General features: G+C 43.6%; 1 protein-coding gene across 2 annotated transcripts in view; it reads left to right on the top strand.

Moving 5' to 3' along the window:
* The window catches only part of slc4a11 (solute carrier family 4 member 11), a 170,873-nt gene that overhangs the window by 86,789 nt on the left and 65,090 nt on the right, over positions 1-18,994 (top strand). For both annotated transcript variants that reach the window (XM_072577275.1, XM_072577265.1), the window contains exon 8: positions 12,305-12,508. In XM_072577275.1, the coding sequence (XP_072433376.1) occupies positions 12,305-12,508 (204 nt within the window). The remainder of the gene's footprint in view (positions 1-12,304; positions 12,509-18,994) is intronic.

Raw genomic sequence — 18,994 nt, forward strand, 5'->3', positions numbered from 1 at the left:
CTGGGGCGACAGTCGGTATGGAGTTTTCACATTCTCCCAATATCTGCGTGGGTTTCCTCCAGATGCTCCGGTTTCTCCCCACAATCGAAAGATGTGCAGGTCAGGTGAATTGGCCATGCTAAATTGCCCATAATGGTAGGTGCATTAGTCAGAGGGAAATATAGGATAGGGGAATGGGTCTAGGTGGGTTACTCTTCGGAGGTTCAGTGTTGACTTGTTGGGCCAAATGGCCTGTTTCCATACTGTAGGGAATCTAATCTAAACGTCCCTAATATACCTGAGTCTACAGTCACTGCTAGCAGTGCATTCCACACCCCCACTACTCTGTGTAAAGAACTGACCTCTGACATCTCCCCAAACCTTCCTCCAATCACTTTTAAAATGATGCCACCTCTTGACAGACTTTTTGTTTTCTGGGCAGAAATGGCTCTGACTATTTACACACTCTATGCTTCTCATCTTATACCCCTCTATCAAGTCACCTGTCATCCTCCTCCTCTCCGATGAGTAAAGTCCTATCTCCCCTCAACTGTTCTTCATAAGACATGCCCTCCAGGTAAATCTCCTTTGCGCACTCTCTAAAGCTTCCACAAGGTATTCTGACAGTTCTGATGAACCTATCCCAATAGTCACTGCATCAGGGGTCAGATCAGCTTTCCTTTGTGTGAATCCAAGTCAAGTGATGGGACCAGACGGAGTACCAGGCCATGCACTCGGAGCATACGGAGATCAACTGGCAGAAGTCTTCTCAGACACCCTCACTCTCTACCTGCAGCAGACCACAGTCCCTGCCTGTTTCAAGAGGGCCAACATCATCCCTGTACCTAAGAAGGCTCATGCAGCATGTCTCAATGACTACTGCCCAGTGGCTCTAACCTTGGTGGTTATGAAATGCCTTGAAAAGCTAGTTCAGGCATTAATCAACTCCTACCTCCCCACTCCAATTTGCCTATCAGACCAACAGATCCATGTCACATCCCATATCACTTGCCCTTCACTCCTCATGAGAACATCTTGCACCAAGAACAGCTATGTAAGAATCCTACTCATTGACTACAGTTCAGCCTTCAACAGTATTATCCCCTCGAGATTGAAACTTAGTGATCTCTGACTAAGTCCCACTCTCTGCAACTGGATCCCCAGTGTCTTGACCCACAGGCCACAATCAGTGACTATGAACAATATTTCATCCTCACTAACACTCAACAATGGAGCCCCCCAGGGGTGTGAACTCAGCCCCCTACTGTACTCGCTGTATACCCATGACTATGTCGCCAAATACCAGACTAAGGCCATTTACAAGTTCACTGATGATACCACCATAGTCGGTCAAATCTCAGATGGCAATGCAACAGACTACAGACGGGAGGTGGAAGACCTGGAAAAATGGTGCACTGAGAACAACCTAGCTCTCGATGCTGGCAAAACCAAGGAACTCATTATTGACCTCTGGCAGGATGTTACTCATGACCCCCGACACATTAACAGCACTGAGGTGGAACGACGAGAGAGTGTCAAGCTCCTGGGAGTGGTCATCACAACAAGCTTTCTTGGACTCTTCATGTGGACGCGCTGGTTACAAAGGCCTACAGTGTCTCTTCTTCCTCAGGCAGCTGATTAAATTTGGCATGATGGTGAATACCCTTGCCAACTTTTATAGGTACGCCATCGAGAGTATTCTGTCTGGATGTATCACTACCTGGTATGGCAACCATACCATTCAAGATTGGAGACCGTTACAGAGCGTGGTGAACCCAGCAATCATAAAGGCCACCCTCCCATCTATAGAATCCATCTACCAGGCCTGCTGTCAAGGAAAGGCCGCCAACATTCTCTAAGATCCATCCCACTCTGGCAATGTTTTTCTATAATCTCTACCGTCAGGGAGAAGGTACAGAAGTCTGACCACATGCACCAGCTGGTTTCAGAACAGTTTCTGCCCGACTGAATGGACTCACAAACTCTTAACATTCACCTGTACCTGTGTTTTTGTTTTTGCCACTGTTTAACTCTGATCTGCCTGTATTGCTCGCAAGTCAAAGCTTTTCACTGTGCCTCAGTACATGTGACAATAAATTCAACTCCATTGAATTCAATTACACATCCTTCCTGTAATGAGGTGACCAGAACTGAACACAATATTCCAAATGTGGGCTAAGCAGGGCTGTAGAGAGCTGTAGCATAACCTTGTGACTCTTAAACTCAATCCCCCCACTAATGAAAGCCATTGGCAACTTTGAGGGATTTATGGACGTGGAGCCCAAGATCCTTTGTTCTTCCCGACTACCAAAAATCCTGCCTTTAACCCTGTAATCTGCGTTAAAATTTGACCTTCCAAAATGAATCCCTTCAGACGTTTCCAGGTTGAGCTCCATCTGCCAGCTCTCAGCCCAGCTCTCATCCTGTCAATGACCCGTTGCAACCCACAGTAGCCCTCCACCCTATCCACAACTCCACCAACCTTTGTGTCATCAGCAAACATACTAACCCATCCTTCCACTTCCTCATCCGAGTCATTTATTAAAAAAATTACCAAGAGCAGAGGTCCCAGAACAGATCCCTGCAGAACACCTTTGGTCACCAAACTCCAGGCTGACTACTTGCCATCTATCTTGTCTTCTATGGGCCCACCAATTCTGTATCCAGGCAGCCAAATTTCCCTACGCCCATGCCTCCTTACTTTCTGAATTAGCCTACCATGGGGAACCTTATCAAATGCCTTGCTAAAATCCACGTACACCATCCACTGGTCTACCTTCATCAATGTGTTTTGTCACATTCTCAAACAAGTCAATAAGACTTTTGAGGCATGACCTGCCCCTCTCAAAGCCATGCTAATGAATATGTTCTAGTCTATTGATCTTATCTCTACTGTTAACAACCATAAAACTTAGCCTGGTATCTCTTAGATACACCAGTCGCCTTCCATTGGCGTAGCTGTATCATATCATAAACCTTTCTAGTAATTTGAGCCTTATCTGCTGAGGCTTCATGTGGCCATCCTTCACCACTTCGCACTAACTGGGAGTTACTAATAACAATGAGCACCCCAGCAGATCAAAGTGCTCCCACTGCAGGTATCTTTTAGAATAGGCAATGCAGCCACTGTATGTCATTGTTTCTTCCTTTGTGTTTGAAAAGAAAATTTTAGCCCTTGAACGGTTTCAGGTATAATGACCTGATGATGGAAGTTTTGATAATTTGAGCATTTCATGTTGCATACTTACCATTATCATAACAGATTTTAATGTTACACTTAACAACCTTTCCTACTGAATACGTTCAGAAGGTTAACCACATACATTGGCGCTCTATAGCAAAATCTAAGAGCCTTAAGTTCAGTATGTGGTAAAACCTGACTTTGGGATCTGTTTTTAAGTAATAATCCAAACCATTTATTTAAGAGCGAGCACCCAGCTCAAACTGTTATCTCTCTTGTGTGTGAAATATCGATACAAAGGACGAGAATAGTTAGGTGGTTCCCAATTACAGGAATCCTAGCGAAAACAAGACCCAAAGTGAAAGATGTTGTAAAGCTTGAAAGGGTTTTGTCAGAGGATTTTGCCAGGGGTTGGAGGATTTGAGCTGTCGGAAGAGGCTGAACAGGCTGGGGCTATTTTGCCTGGAGCGTTGGAGGCTGAGGGGTGACCATATAGAAATTGTATAATATCATGAGGGGTCTGAAAAGGTGAATAGCCAAGCTCTTTTCCCCAGGGTAGGGGAGTCCAAAACTAGAGGTGGTGGGTTTAAGTGCGAGGGAATGATTTAAAAGGGGTCAAAGGGGCAATATTTTTATGTGGAGGGTGGTGCATCTATGGAATGAACTGACAGAGGAGGTGGTTGAGGTTGGTGCAATTACAACATTTTAAAAAGGCATCTGGATGGGTATATGAATAGGAAGGGTTTGGAGGGATATGTGTCAAATGCTGGCAAATGGAACCAGATTTATTTAAGATATCTGGTTGGCATGAGTTAATAGACAATAGGTGCAGGAGTAGGCCATTCAGCCCTTCGAGCCTGCACCGCCATTCAATATGATCATGACTGATCATTCCTAATCAGTATCCTCTTCCTGCCTTATCTCCATAACTCTTGATTCCACTGTCTTTGAGAGCTCTATCCAACTCTTTCTTAAATGAATCCAGAGACTGGGCCTCCACTGCCCTCTGGTGCAGAGCATTCCACACAGCCACCACTGTCTGGGTGAAGAAGTTTCTCCTCATCTCTGTCCTAAATGGTCTACCCCGTATTTTTAAGCTGTGTCCTCTGGTTCAGCACTCACCCATCAACGGAAACATGTTTCCTGCTGCCAGTGTCCCCAATCCTTTCATAATCTTATATGTCTCAATCAAATCCCCTCTCAGTCTTCTAAACTCAAGGGTATACAAGCCCAGTCACTTCAGTCTTTCAACGTAAGGTAATCCCGCCATTCCAGGAATTGACCTCGTGAACCTACGCTGCACTCCCTCAATAGCCAGAATGTCTTTCCTCAAATTTGGAGACCAGAACTGCACACAGTACTCCAGGTGTGGTCTCACCAGGGCCCTGGAAGCTGCAGAAGTACCTCTTTGTTTCTATACTCAATTCCTCTTGTTATGAAGGCCAGCATGCTATTAGCCGCCTTCACTACCTGTGGTACCTGCATGCTTGCCTTCATTGACTGGTGTACAAGAACACCCAGATCTCTCTGTACTGCCCCTTTACCTAAATTGATTCCATTGAGGTAGTAATCTGCCTTCCTGTTCTTGCCACCAAAGTGGATAACCATACATTTATCCACATTAAACTGCATCTGCCCACTCACCTAACTTGTCCAGGTCACCCTGTAATCTCCTAACATCCTCCTCACATTTCACCCTGCCACCCAGCTTTGTATCATCAGCAAATTTGCTAATGTTATTGCTGTTACCATCTTCTATATCATTAACATATATTGTAAAAAGCTGCGGTCCCAGCACGGATCCCACTGGTCACTGCCTGCCATTCCGAAATGGAGCCGTTTATCACTACCCTTTGTTTCCTATCAGCCAACCAATTTTCAATCCAATCTAGTACTTTGCCCCCAATACCATGCGCCCTAATTTTACTCACTAACCTTAGTGGGACTTTATCATAAGCTTTCTGAAAGTCCAGGTACACAACAGCTACTGTATCTCCCTCGTCCATCTTCCGAGTTACATCCTCAAAAAATTCAAGAAGATTAGTCAAGCATGATTTTCCCTTCATAAATCCATGCTGACTCTGACCTATCCTGTTACTACTATCCAGATGTGCCGTAATTTCATCCTTTATAATAGACTCCAGCATCTTTCCCACCACTGAGGGCAGACTAACTGGTCTATAATTTCCTTCTTTCTCTCTCCCACCTTTCTTAAAAAGTGGTATAACATTAGCCATCCTCCAATCCTCAGGAACCGACCCCAAATCTATCGAACTCTGGAAAATACTCACCAACGGATCCACGATTTCCCGAGCCACTTCCTTCAGTACCCTGGGATGTAGACCATCAGGCCCCGGAGACTTATCAACCTTCAGTTGGACCAATGGGTCTGTTTCCACGCTGTACAATTCTATGACTCTATACTTCTCAGTTTCCCTTTCCTTCTGTCAAGAAAATGTTTTCTTGCACAGCCTCAGATGAGCAGGAATAATGCTTGTCAACATGCATTATGACTTGCCTGTCCTCTCAAATGCTTGAGAAAAATCATTGTAAAATGAGTGGATTGATGCTGCAAGTGGTTTGAATATTGGCCCCAAAGAGTTGGAATATTTGAGCATTTTGCAGGTTAGAAAGTTGGCCGAGCCTTCCTCTCACAACTAATTACAGCAATTGTATCGAAATGTGTATTTGCATGGTGGTGCTCCAGTTTGAGACCGACTGGTAATTGGGTGTTCTACTGCTTAAGTACATGTTTGCTAAAGCATTTTTAAAAACATACATTTGGAATATCAAAACCCACCATGGCAGATTCTGTCTGTAATCATTGGAGTTTTAGAAGGATGAGGAGGGAATCTCATTTAAAATTTACAGAATACTGAGAGACCCGGACAGAGTGGACATGGAGAAGATGTTTCCACTCTTAGGAGAAACTAGGCCCTGAGGGTACAGCTTCAGAGTGAAGGGACAACGCTTTCAAACTGAGATGACAATGAATTTCTTCAGCCAGAGGGTTGTGAATCTGTGGAATGCATTGCCACAATCTGCTGTGGAGGCTAAGTCAGTGGGTGTATTTAATTAGTGCCTTGATTAGTAAGGGGATGAAGGATTAAGGTGAGAAGGCAAGATAATGGAATTGAGAAAATTTTATTTCTCATTTATTCATGGGTTGTGAGCATCTATGGCTAGGCCAGCATTTACTGCCTGTCCCTAATTGTCCAGAGGGTAGATAAGAGTCAATCACGTTGCTGTGGGTCTGGAGTCTGGTGTAGACCAGGCTAGTTGAGGATGACATATCTTTCCCTAAAGGATATTTAGTGAGCTAAATGGGTTTTTCCAACAATTGACAATGGATTCATGATCATTATTAAATTCTTGATTTACAGGTTTTTTTTAAACTGAATTCAAATTCCAGCATCTGCTATGATGTGGAGGTGCCAGTGTCAGACATGGGTGGACACAGTTATAGTGTCCATAGGTAGCTAGTGGGGCATGATCATAGGACACAGAATTTATAGTAAAAGATCAAAGTGTCATACAAGTGATGCAATATATTGAACAAACCTAGATTGCTTTTAAGTCTTTAATCAGTATTAATGGGGATGCAGGTTTGATTGATTAAATCCCAGAACTTCTTTCAAGTCACATTTGCAAGATAACTTAAAGCTTTATAAGTTTAAAAAAGTCACATCTCTGTTTAGACGATGCATTAAAGGTGTGAAGTTAGAGTCTGTCTGTATCTCAACCTTGGACTTGGAAAAAAATTTGGGGGATTTAAATATTAATTAATTGAAACCTGCATCCCCATTCAAGTGATTAAAGACTTAACAGCAACCTAGGTTAGTTCAGTGCATTGTATCAGTTGTATGACACTTTGATCTTTTACTATGAATTCTGTGTCCTATGATCCTGCCCCACTAGCTACCTGACGAAGGAGCAGCACTCCAAAAGTTTGTACTTTCAAATAAACCTGTTGGACCATTTACTGGATGTTGTGTGACGACTTTTTTTTTAACATCAACGGCAGGATTTGAACCCAGCTGCCTAGAACATTTAGGGGAGTTTCCGGATTAACAGTCTTACACTAATACTACTTGGCCATTCCCTCCCCTGTTGTGGGACACCATGATCAAATAGCAGAGCAGACTTGATGGACCAAATGGCCTAATTCTGCTGCTTTGCTTTATGGCCAAACCACAGAATCTGTATTTCCCATTTTGAGGATGTGAAATTTGGTTCTTTTATTTCAACGGGGTTATAGGATGCTGCTCAAAAACCTATTATAAGTAATATTGTTTTGTTACTCCGATGCAAAGAGATGGGATATGCTGGGTATATGGTTATTGTGTGTAATAGGTCAAATTGAAATGTTAATATTTGAGATGAATAGTTTTTCTTGCCAGTTGAGGCTTACTGAGGACAATTGAGTGAGGGTGGTTTAAATGAAGTTGTGGTACAGATCAGCCTGACCTAATAAATTGTCGAACAGGCTGAAGGAACTGAATGGTTTGCATGTGATGAGAGATACGATGATTTGTGTTTTTATTCTAACAGAAGATGCTTAAATTTCCCCACCCTGCAGGCGCTAAGATTATGCTAAACTTGCGAGATGTCATGTGTAAATGGATCCTGTGGTCTAAGTGAAATTTCTGTACTGCAGAGTTCCTTGGTGGTTTGAACATTTGTGCTTAAAAATTAACTCTTCATATCAAAAGACTTTGCCCTTCCTTGCAGGAGGGTAAGTGCTGGCTAAAATGAGCACCACTCCTTAAGAATATATTGGCCTTTTGAGGGATACAACCTTGGTTTGCAAGAATGATACCTGGACTTGAGTGGGTGATCTATAAGTCGTGGTATAGATTGTAATTGAAGCAAGGTTATGTTGGAGGTGTGCAGAATGTTAGCTGGTGTATTCTGTCCAATTCTGGTCACTGCAGTATAAGAAGGATGTGATTGAATTGGAAGGAACGCAGAGGAGATTTAGCAGGATGTTGCCTGGGAAGAAGCATTTCAGCGATGTAGAAGAGGGGCTGGATAAGCTCAGATTGTGTTTTTTTGAGTTAGGAATGTTGAGGTGGATCTGATAGAGGTGTGTAAGATTGAGGGACATGGTCAGGGTGAATAGAAAACGGCTATTCCCCTTAGCTGAGGGTTAGTAACAAAGGGGCACAATTTTAAAGTGAAAGGCAAGAAGTTTGCAGAAAATTTAATTTAAAAATGTTTTGACAGACAGGACAGTAGTGGTGGTTTGGAATGCACCGCCTAGGAGGTGGGAAACATCAACTTTTAAATAGCTCTTGGCTTAGCACTTAAAATATCAAAACATCCGAGACTATGGATCTAGTGCAGGAAAGTGGGACGAATATAGGCAGTAGTATATCTTCGGTGCAGACTTGATGGGCCTCTTCCGGACTTTGAATCCGAGTTATGAGAAGAGATCATACATTTTTTTTTCTAGGGTTTAGAAGGTTTGGGATGATTTCTATAGAAATCTTCTTCCAGACAGAATCCGGAAAACCCTGTAGATGAAGATAAACTGTTTCCATTAGTTGGCGATTCTAGAATTGGAGGCATAGTCTGAGAATGAATGCTGGACCATTTGGGAGACATGTTGGGAAGCACTTATACGCCCAAAGGATAGTAGAGGTTTGGAGCTGTGTTTAAATAGTAGTTGATGCAAGATCAGTTATTAATTTTAAATCTGGCATTGCTTAACAAAAAATTAACTCTGGCTCAAGTGACTGAATGCTTCCCATGTTCCTAAATGGGACTTCATTCAATATTGACCAATGCATTACATAACCTTTTGTGTTTTGCTAGAATTTTAGTAGAGATGTTCCTGCCATGTAGAAAAATGGTCATGGGTTGTTGGAGGTCAGTCTTCTCCACTCCAGAGCATCTCTACAGGAGTTCCTCAGGGTAGTGTCCAAGGCCTGACTATCTTCAGCTGCTTTGACAATGACTTTCCTTGCATAATAATGTCAGAATTGGAGCTGTTTGCCAATGCTTTGCACAATGCTCAGTAGAATTCATGACTCCTCTGCAGTCAATGTTCAAATGCAACAAGATCTGGACAATATCCAGGCTTGAGCTGGCAAGTGACCAGCAACGTTCATGCCACACACATACTAGGCAATGACCTTCTCCATAAGGGATAAGCTAACCACTGCCCCGTGACATTCAAAGGTAGTACCCCTGAATCCACTACAATCGATATCCCTGGGTTACCATTGACCAGAGGTTCAACTGGACTCACATGAACAGTGGTTACAAGAGCAGGCTGGAGGCTAAAGGTACTATAGTGAGTAACATCCTTCCTGACTCCCCAAAGCCTGTCCACTGTCTACAAGGCACAAGTAAGGCAAGTGACTCCCCACTTGCCTGGATGGATGCAGCTAGTCCTTCCGAGTGGAGTGTAGTCAGTAGTTTAGTCATCAATTCAATGTTCGCTAATACGTGAGCTTTCAGCTCCGTGAACGTTGTGGTGAGATTTCCAACTTGTTTCATACTTAGCGTCAGCAGAGTGATCAAATACTTGTGACGTCAGAGAAACCTCATTACTTCACTTTTTATAAAGGAATATTTGTCCTTTTCATGTTTATCGATGTTTACACTTGACCCGGATTTGATGAATATTTTATGTATCACAGCTGAAATATGTATTTTTATTCACGTTTTATTACACATAGTAAAATATTTAATTACTGATACGTTTTGCTTAAAAATTCTGCAGCCCACTCATTGCTGATTTTGAGATGCATTTTTGCATTCATGGGATCTGACTGCTGTCAGGATGGGCAGAATCATTTGCCAATCTTTAGTTGCCCTAGAGAAGATGCTGATGTGACTGCAGTCTTTAACTGCTGCAGTCCTACATTGTAGGAACATCCGCAGGCCTGTTCAGGAGGGAGTTCCAGGATTTTGACCCAGCAACAATGAAGGACCAGCAATGTATTTCCAAAGTCAGGATGTGTTGAGTGATTTTGATGGGAACTTGTAGCTGTTGGTGTTCCTAATGTATGTGCTACCTTCGTTCTTCTAGTTGGAAGTGGTCATGGGTTTGGAAGGTACAATCTAAAGGAACCTTGTTGAGTTGTTGCAGTCTGGAATTTATAAAGGAAAACCAAAAAATGCTGGAGATCAAAGCTCTCATGAAGAGTCATCTGGGCTCAAAACATTAGCTTGCTTTCTCTCCATGAATGCTGCCTGACCTGCTGCGATCTCCAGCATGTTTTTTTCTGTCTTTAGTACAGATTCCAGCATCTGCAGTAATTTGCTCCCACTGGAAATTTATAGAAGTGTTGTTGGGCCCATAACAGGAACATCTCTTGATGTCCCAATACAGGAAGAATTCATTGGGCTATTTGAATTGTGTGAGAACCATCATCAGCAGATGGCGATGCTGAGGGAGGCCACTGAACTGGGTAATTGGGAGCAGTGGTAGCAAAACGTCCAGGAGCATGTAGTAAAAATGAGGGAAGGCAGTGAACAAAGCACTGGGAATAGTTGAATGGACCATCTCTGGTGGAAAGTGTGCCTTTATACAATACAATATGCGCAAACAGCCCCTGGGCAGAAGGATCAGACATTAAAAGGCACTGTAACCTTGTAAAAAGACCAGAATTGTGACAAATTCCATTGAAATACTCTATGTTCCTTGTTGAACTCTAACTTCCCTTCAAGTTTATAATGGCCTGATGCCAATCCCTGTTTTGTGATCTACGGGCTGTCTGGGTGTTGCAATCTCTCCTTACACTAGGAAGGTGTTGAGATGTTGACATGATGATTACAGAATGCACAAGGTTTGGAGTGGACACATAACAAATGTTTTCAAAATTTAAAGGTTGTGTGCTGACCACTTGCAATTGTTGAATCTACGTTGAGAGAATGTAGTTTGAATATTACCATTTGGAGAAAAAGTGGAAAAGCTAATATACTTTTGCAACAAAGAGCTGAGATAGGGGACAATATCAATGTTTTGAAATTAAGTATTTTCCAAGGATCAGGTGATCTCTGAAATTTGATTTTTAAGTTTGCTCAACTCTCGTCTACTTCTTTTGCAGACTAATTGGTAAATTAATCAACACAATTTTTCAGTAACTCCGTTGTCACATGGTGCAATGATAATTAAGCTGGATGGAAGACAATCTGGATCTGTTTTCATCCAACAAAATTAATAAAAGACTCTCTCTGGAGGAGGGAGGGTAAATTGTCTTTAGTCAAAAGTACAGACACCTTAGATCGCGAAATCATCTTTGCTGCAAATTTCTTTATTTCACTGTGTGTGAATTGAATGTATTTGATGTGATAGCCCTCGATCTCCATCACAGTGTTGCCCCCTACAGGACTTATCATCATCTTTAGCTGCTCTGGGAAAGCTTGAAATTTCTTCATTGACTAGTGCCAATTTATTCTATATCTGTAGTGAGTTTGAAAACTGAGCTAACTATTTTATTTTACCTCTATACGTTCCCTTATGTTTTTGGAATAGTGGTGCTGGAAGAGCACAGCAGTTCAGGCAGCATCCGAGGAGCAGCAAAATCGACGTTTCGGGCAAAAGCCCTTCATCAGGAATAAAGGCAGTGAGCCTGAAGGGTGGAGAGATAAGCTAGAGGAGGGTGGGGGTGGGGAGAAAGTAGCATAGAGTACAATGGGTGAGTGGGGGAGGGGATGAAGGTGATAGGTCAGGGAGGAGGGTGGAGTGGATAGGTGGAAAGGGAGATAGGCAGGTAGGACAGGTCATGGGGACAGTGCTGAGCTGGAAGTTTGGAACTAGGGTGAGGTGGGGGAAATGAGGAAACTGTTGAAGTCCACATTGATGCCCTGGGGTTGAAGTGTTCCGAGGTGGATGTACCTTTTCCAACCAAAGATATAATGTGGAGTTAAGTAATACATAAGCCATGATCTTATTGAATGATACATGGCTTCAGGTGGGGAGTTGTGGGATAAATAAGTGGTGTGCAAATATTCTGAGCTCTTTGGATGCTCCCTTTTATTGCATCTTATTCATGCTTCCTGGCGTTTAGAGTCGAAGAGTGTGATGCTGGAAAAGCACAGTAAGTCAGGCAGCATACGACAAGCAGGAGAATCAACGTTTCGGCCTTATGCCTTTCCTCATGTCTTGTTTTCATTCTCCCTCATTTGCAGAAAAGTACAAAAACTGCCATTGAAGTTGGAAGAACCTTTGCCACAATGTTCGCCGACATGAACTTCCGCCAGAAACTCTTGGAAGCCAAAACGAAGGAGGAGTTCAAAGAGACCCTAATTCTTCAACGGCATCTGCTGACTGTAATCCACAGGGAACCTGCCAGCAAAGACCATGCCAAGATGGAGGAAAAAAAGTCCCCACAGGTACCAGATTTGTACTCCTGTCAACCAGTCTGTTACCCAATGCCCCCTACTCTCCTTCCCAGTTTTTCGTGAATCAAATAAAAGTTTCATTTCTTGGGCACCATTGCAAATAAACCTAGGAGATGAATAATTGGGATTTTTAAAAAAAACTATATTTGCTTTTGGGAACGGTTTATTTTAAAGGTGACATAAATGTCTTTTTGTTTGGGGTAGTGAGATAGAAAGTTATGGACTTTAAGCCTCTGACCAAACATGTCTGTTCAATTTTTACTTTAATGGTGCTGGAAAAGCATCGCAGGTCAGGCAGCATCCGAGGAGCAGCAAAATGGACGTTTCGGGCAAAAGCCCTTCATCAGGAATAAAGGCAGTGAGCCTGAAGCGTGGAGAGATAAGCTAGAGGAGGGTGGTGGTGGGGAGAAAGTAGCATAGAGTACAATAGGTGAGTAGGGGAGGGGATGAAGGTGATAGGTCAAGGAGGAGAGGGTGGAGTGGATAGGTGGAAAAGGAGATAGGCAGGTAGGACAAGTCATGGGGAGCTGAGCTGAAAGTTTGGAACTAGGGTGAGGTGGGGGAAGGGGAAATGAGGAAACTGTTGAAGTCCACATTGATGCCATGGGGTTGAAGTGTTCCGAGGCGGAAGATGAGGCGTTCTTCCTCCAGGCGCTTGGTGGTGAGGGAGCGGCGGTGAAGGAGGCCCAGGACCTCCATGTCCTCTATGGAGGGGGAGTTGAAATGTTGGGCCACGGGGCGGTGTGTTTGATTGGTGCAGGTGTCCCGGAGATGTTCCCTAAAGCGCTCCGCTAGGAGGCGTCCAGTCTCCCCAATGTAGAGGAGACCGCATCGGGAGCAACGGATGCAATAAATGATATTAGTGGATGTGCAGGTAAAACTTTGGATGTGGAAGGCTCCTTTAGGACCTTTTGGATAGAGGTGAGGGAGGAGGTGTGGGCACAGGTTTTACAGTTCCTGCGGTGGCAGGGGAAAGTGCCAGAATGGGAGGGTGGGTTGTAGGGGGGCGTGGACCTGACCAGGTAGTCACAGAGGGAACAGTCTTTGCGGAAGGCGGAAAGGGGTAGGGAGGGAAATATATCCCTGGTGGTGGGGTCTTTTTGGAGGTGGCGGCAATGTCGGCGGATGATTTGGTTTATGCGAAGGTTGGTAGGGTGGAAGGTGAGCACCAGGGGCATTCTGTCTTTTTTACGGTTGGAGTGGTGGGGTCTGAGGGTGGAGGTGCGGGATGTAGACGAGATGTGTTGGAGGGCATCTTTAACCATGTGAGAAGGGAACTTGCAGAGACCTTCCAGGACACCCGCACCAATCAACCACACCGCCATGTGGCCCAATATTTCAACTCCCCCTCCCACTCTGCTGAGGACATGGAGGTCCTGGGCCTCCTTCACCGCCGCTCCCTCACCACCAGACGCCTGGAGGAAGAACCCCTCATCTTCTGCCGCAGAACACTTCAACCCCAGGGCATCAATGTGGACTTCAACAGTTTCCTCATTTCCCCTTCCCCCACCTCACCCTAGTTCCAAACTTCCAGCTCAGCACTGTCCCCATGACTTGTCCTATCTGCCTATCTCCTTTTCCACCTATCCACTCCACCCTCCCCCTGCCCCTGACCTATCACCTTCATCCCCTCCTCCACTCACCTATTGTACTCTATGCTACTTTCTCCCCACCCCCACCCTCCTCTAGCTTAGCTCTCCACGCTTCAGGCTCTCTGCCTTTATTCCTGATGAAGGGCTTTTGCCTGAAACGTCGATTTTGCTGCTCCTCGGATGCTGCCTGAACTGCTGTGCTTTTCCAGCACCACTAATCCAAAATCTGGTTTCCAGCATCTGCAGTCATTGTTTTTACCTGTTCAATTTTTACTGACAATCCTGGCTAGCACTATTTGGGTTATTCTCGCTCATTCGCGCCCTCTGTCTCCTTTACCATCTTTTCCTCCACTTTTTAATCTCTTCATCACCATCACCAGGACCTTGGCACATCTGAAAGCATTTGGATAGCTTATTCTTAAATGAAATACCTCGAGTGAATATGGATTGGTCCCTTTTCAAAGAAAAGACCTTTTCCAATATATAATTTCAGATGCATCACACTGGAGACTTTTTTGCTGTAAATTCTGTGTCTTACGATCTTGTGTCCCATAACTGCTTGGTGAAGGAGCAGCGCTCTGAAAGCTAGTGCTTCCAAAAGAATTTAAATGTGGTGAGTGAAGAAGGCATGATGGCTAGATTTGCAGACCGCACAAAGATAGTTAGGAAAGTATGTTGTGAAGGAGACTTGTTTACAGTGAGGTTCAGAAGAGCCAGGGTTGATTTGATTGACATTTATAAGATCACTCATGTTCTTGACAGGGTGGATATACATGTCCTCTTCTGAGTGAGCCCAGAAATAGGAGCATCATGTTAAAATTAGGGCTTGCACTTTTCAGAACATAGAGCAATACAGCATAGGAACAGGACCATTGGCCCTCCATGTCTGTGCCAAATCATGATGCCATTCTAAACTAAGCCCATCTATATCCCTCTATTCCCTGCCTGTTCATGTTTCTGCCTAAATGCCTTAAGTTATTATATTTGCTGCTTCCCTGGCAGTGCATTCCAAGCATCAATCACCCTCTATGTTAAAAAGAAACATTTCCTCGCACGTCTCCTTTTTAAATGTTCTCCCTCTCATCGTAAAGCTATGCCCACTAGTATCTGTCATTTCCATCCTGCAAAAAAGACTCCCACTATTTACCCTGTCCATGCCTCTCATCATTTTATATCCTGTTAATCGGTCTCCCCTCAACCTCTGACGTTCTAGTGAAAACAATCCAAGTTTATCCAAGCTCTCCTTACAGATAATACTCTCCAATTCCAGGTCACAACCTAGTTAACCTCTTCTACAGTCTCTCCAAAGCCTCCACTCCCTTTAAATATTTAACTGGATTACTAGCCCATTGACATTACTGTTATGTCACTTCGTCCCCCTATGATGAAGCAAAATTCTTGTAATCTCCGTCCTTAATGAACTATCTTGTAATTGAGACTGTGACACCCGATTTTGGACACACTCTTGTCATTGGGAACAGCCTTCCTGTGTTTACTCTGTCTAGGAGAAAGTGAGGACTGCAGATGCTGGAGATCAGAGCTGAAAATTTGTTGCTGGAAAAGCACAGCAGGTCAGGCAGCATCCAAGGAACAGGAGAATCGAAGGGCTGATGCCTGAAACATCGATTCTCTTGTTCCTTGGATGCTGCCTGACCTGCTGTGCTTTTCCAGCAACACATTTTCAGCTCTTTACTCTGTCTAGTCAGGGTCATTGAGTCATGCAACATGGAAACAGGCCCTTTGTTCTAACTAGTCCATATCAACCAGGTTTCCTAAACTGATCCAGTTCCATTTGCCAGCATTTGGCTCAAAGGCTAAATCTTTCCTATTCTCATACATGTCCAAATGTCTTAGTCCTGTAGGAATCTTGTAGGTTTCTGAGATTCTCTCTCATTCGGTTTAACTCTAGTAACTATAGTCCTAATCAGTCAAGCCTCTCTTCATGCCGGTCTCTGGAATCAGTCTGGTAAATCTTTTGAGCTTGCTCGATACCAGAACATCTTTCCTCAAATAAGGAGGCTAAAACTGCACACAATATTTAAAGGGAAAATATGTCCGGGGTGAATTGGGGAAGAGTAGGTGGATGAAAACTGATAGGAAGCTCAGTCTAAAGAGTTGACACAGACTCAATGGCATCATTCCTGAATCTATGACAGTATGGTTCCATTCTCCCATTTTGAAGAAGTCAAGTAGAGGGTTTTTATTTAACATTGGTTTCCTCTTGGATTTTTAAAAAAAATCCTTCTGCGGGTTGTGGGTGAGGCTAGCTTTTGCTCATCCTTGATTGTCATACAGAAGTTTGTGTTGAGCTACCATCTTAACCCATTGCAGTCAATGTGTGGTATACGTATGGTGCTATATGGAAGGATTTGAACCAACACCAATGAAGGGATTGGATTAGATTACTTACAGTGTGGAAACAGGCCCTTCGGCCCAACAAGTCCACACCACCCTGCCGAAGCGCAACCCACCCATACCCCTACATTTACCCCTAACCTAACACTACGGGCAATTTAGCATGGCAATTCACCTGACCTGCATATTTTTGGACTGTGGGAGGAAACCGGAGCACCCGGAGGAAACCCACGCAGACACGGGGAGAATGTGTAAACTCCACACAGTCAGTCGCCTGAGGCAGGCATTGAACCCGGGTATCTGGCGCTGTGAGGCAGCAGTGCTAACCACTGTGCCACCGTGCCGCCTACAAATGATCTGGTTCCAAGTCAGGGGCGGTGATGACCTAATTGTATTATCAGTTGACTATTAATCTAGACACCTAGATAATGTTCTGGGGACCTTGGTCCAGATTTCACCATGGTGTTGTAGGGTTTGAATTCAGTAACAAAAATCTGGAACTAAAAGTCTAATGATGACCATCAACTCGTTGTCAATTGGTGGAAAAACCCATCTTTCAGGAAGTAAACTGCTGTCCATATTCAGTCTGGCCTATATATTACTCCAGACCCACAGCAATGTGGTTGACTCTTAACTGCCCTCTGGACAATTACAGAAAGGCATCAAATATAGTATCAAAAACACAAATTTCTGGAAAAATCTCCACAGTTATCACAGCTTCTTTGGAGAGAAATAACAGTTAACGTTTTGGGTCCAGTGACCCTTCAGAATGCATACTACTTACAGAAATCATACATTCTGTCTGAATTATGTTCTTCACAACAAATACTGGCCTGGCCAGTGATGTCCATGTCATAGAACACACAACATTACAGCGCAGTATAGGCCCTTTGGCCCTCGATGTTGCGCCAACCTATGGAACCCATCTGAAGCCTATCTATCCTACACCATTCCATTTTCATCCATACGTCTATCCAATTACGATTTAAATGCCCTTAAGATTGGTGAGTCTACTACAGTTAAAGGTAGTGCGTTCCACACCCCGACTACTGAGTAAAGAAACTACCTCTGACATCTGTCCTATATCTATTGTCCCTCAATTTAAAGCTATGTCCTCTCATGCTAGCCATTACCATCTGAGGAAAAAGGCTCTCACTGTCCACCCTATCTAACCCTCTGATTATCTTGTGTCTCAATTAAGTCACCTCTCAACCTTCTTCCCTCTAATGAAAACAGCCTCAAATCCCTCAGTCTTTCCTCATAAGACCTTCCCTCCATACCAGGCAACATCTTAATAAAGCTCGTCTGCACCCTTTTCAAATCTTCCACATCCTTCCTATAATGCTAAAAATCACACAAGTGCACTTTCAGTGCATTACCTGAGATGACATGGCACCTATTGCTAAAGTTCACTTGAGAATGTAATTTTTTTTTAAGAAGTTCTGGGATTTACATATGAAAGAAGTGAAACCAACATGGTCATTCTAAAAGATGAGAGACTTAACAAACAATCCAGATCTTTTTCAATATATAGTTTCAGTTGCATCACACTGTAAACTTTTGGTATACATTCTGTGTCCTTTGATCTTATACTCCCCAATCACCTGATGAAGGAGCAGTACTCTGAAAGCTAGTGCTTCCAGTAGAACCTGCACCTCAATGTAATTCCTATAATGTAGCGACCAGAACTGTACGCAATACTCCAAGTGCTGCCGTGCCAGAGTTTTATACAGCTGCAGCATGACCTCGTGGCTCCGAAACTCAATCCCTCTACCAATAAAAGCTAACACATCACATGTCTTAACAAACCTATCAACCTGGGTGGCAACCTTCAGGGGTCTATTTACATGAACACCAAGATCTCTCTGCTCATCTACGTTACCAAGAATATTACCATTAGCCCAGTACTTTGCATTCCTGTTTCTCCTTCCAAAGTGAGTCACCTCACACTTGTCCGCATTAAACTCAGCCCAGCTCTGCAGCTTATCCATGTCCTTCTGTAACCTGCAACATTATTCAGCACTATCCACAACTCCACCAACCTTAGTGTCATCCGCAAATTAACTAACCCATCCTTCTACGTCCTCAACCAGGTAATTTATAAAAGTGACAAACAGCAGTGGCCCCAAAACAGATCCTTGCGGTACACCACTAGCAATTGAACTCCAGAATGAATATTTCCCATCAACCACCACCCTCTCTCTTCTTTCAGCTAGCAATTTCTGATCCAAACCGCTAAATCACCCTCAATCCCATGCCTCTGTCTTTTGTGCAATAGCCTACTGTGGGGAACCTTATCCAATACTTCACTGAAATCCATACACACCACATCAACCGCTTTATCTTCATCCACTTGTTTGGTCACCTTTTTGAAGGAACTCTATAAGGTTAGTGAGGTACGACCTACCTTTCAAAAAACCATGTTGACTATCCCTAATCAATTTATTCCTTTTACTAGATGATTATAAATCCTATCTTTTATAAATGTTTCCAACACTTTAACCACAATTGAAGTAAGGCTGCCTGGTCT

Source organism: Chiloscyllium punctatum, chromosome 1 (assembly GCF_047496795.1).
Source record: "Chiloscyllium punctatum isolate Juve2018m chromosome 1, sChiPun1.3, whole genome shotgun sequence".
NCBI classification, from domain to species: domain Eukaryota; kingdom Metazoa; phylum Chordata; class Chondrichthyes; order Orectolobiformes; family Hemiscylliidae; genus Chiloscyllium; species Chiloscyllium punctatum.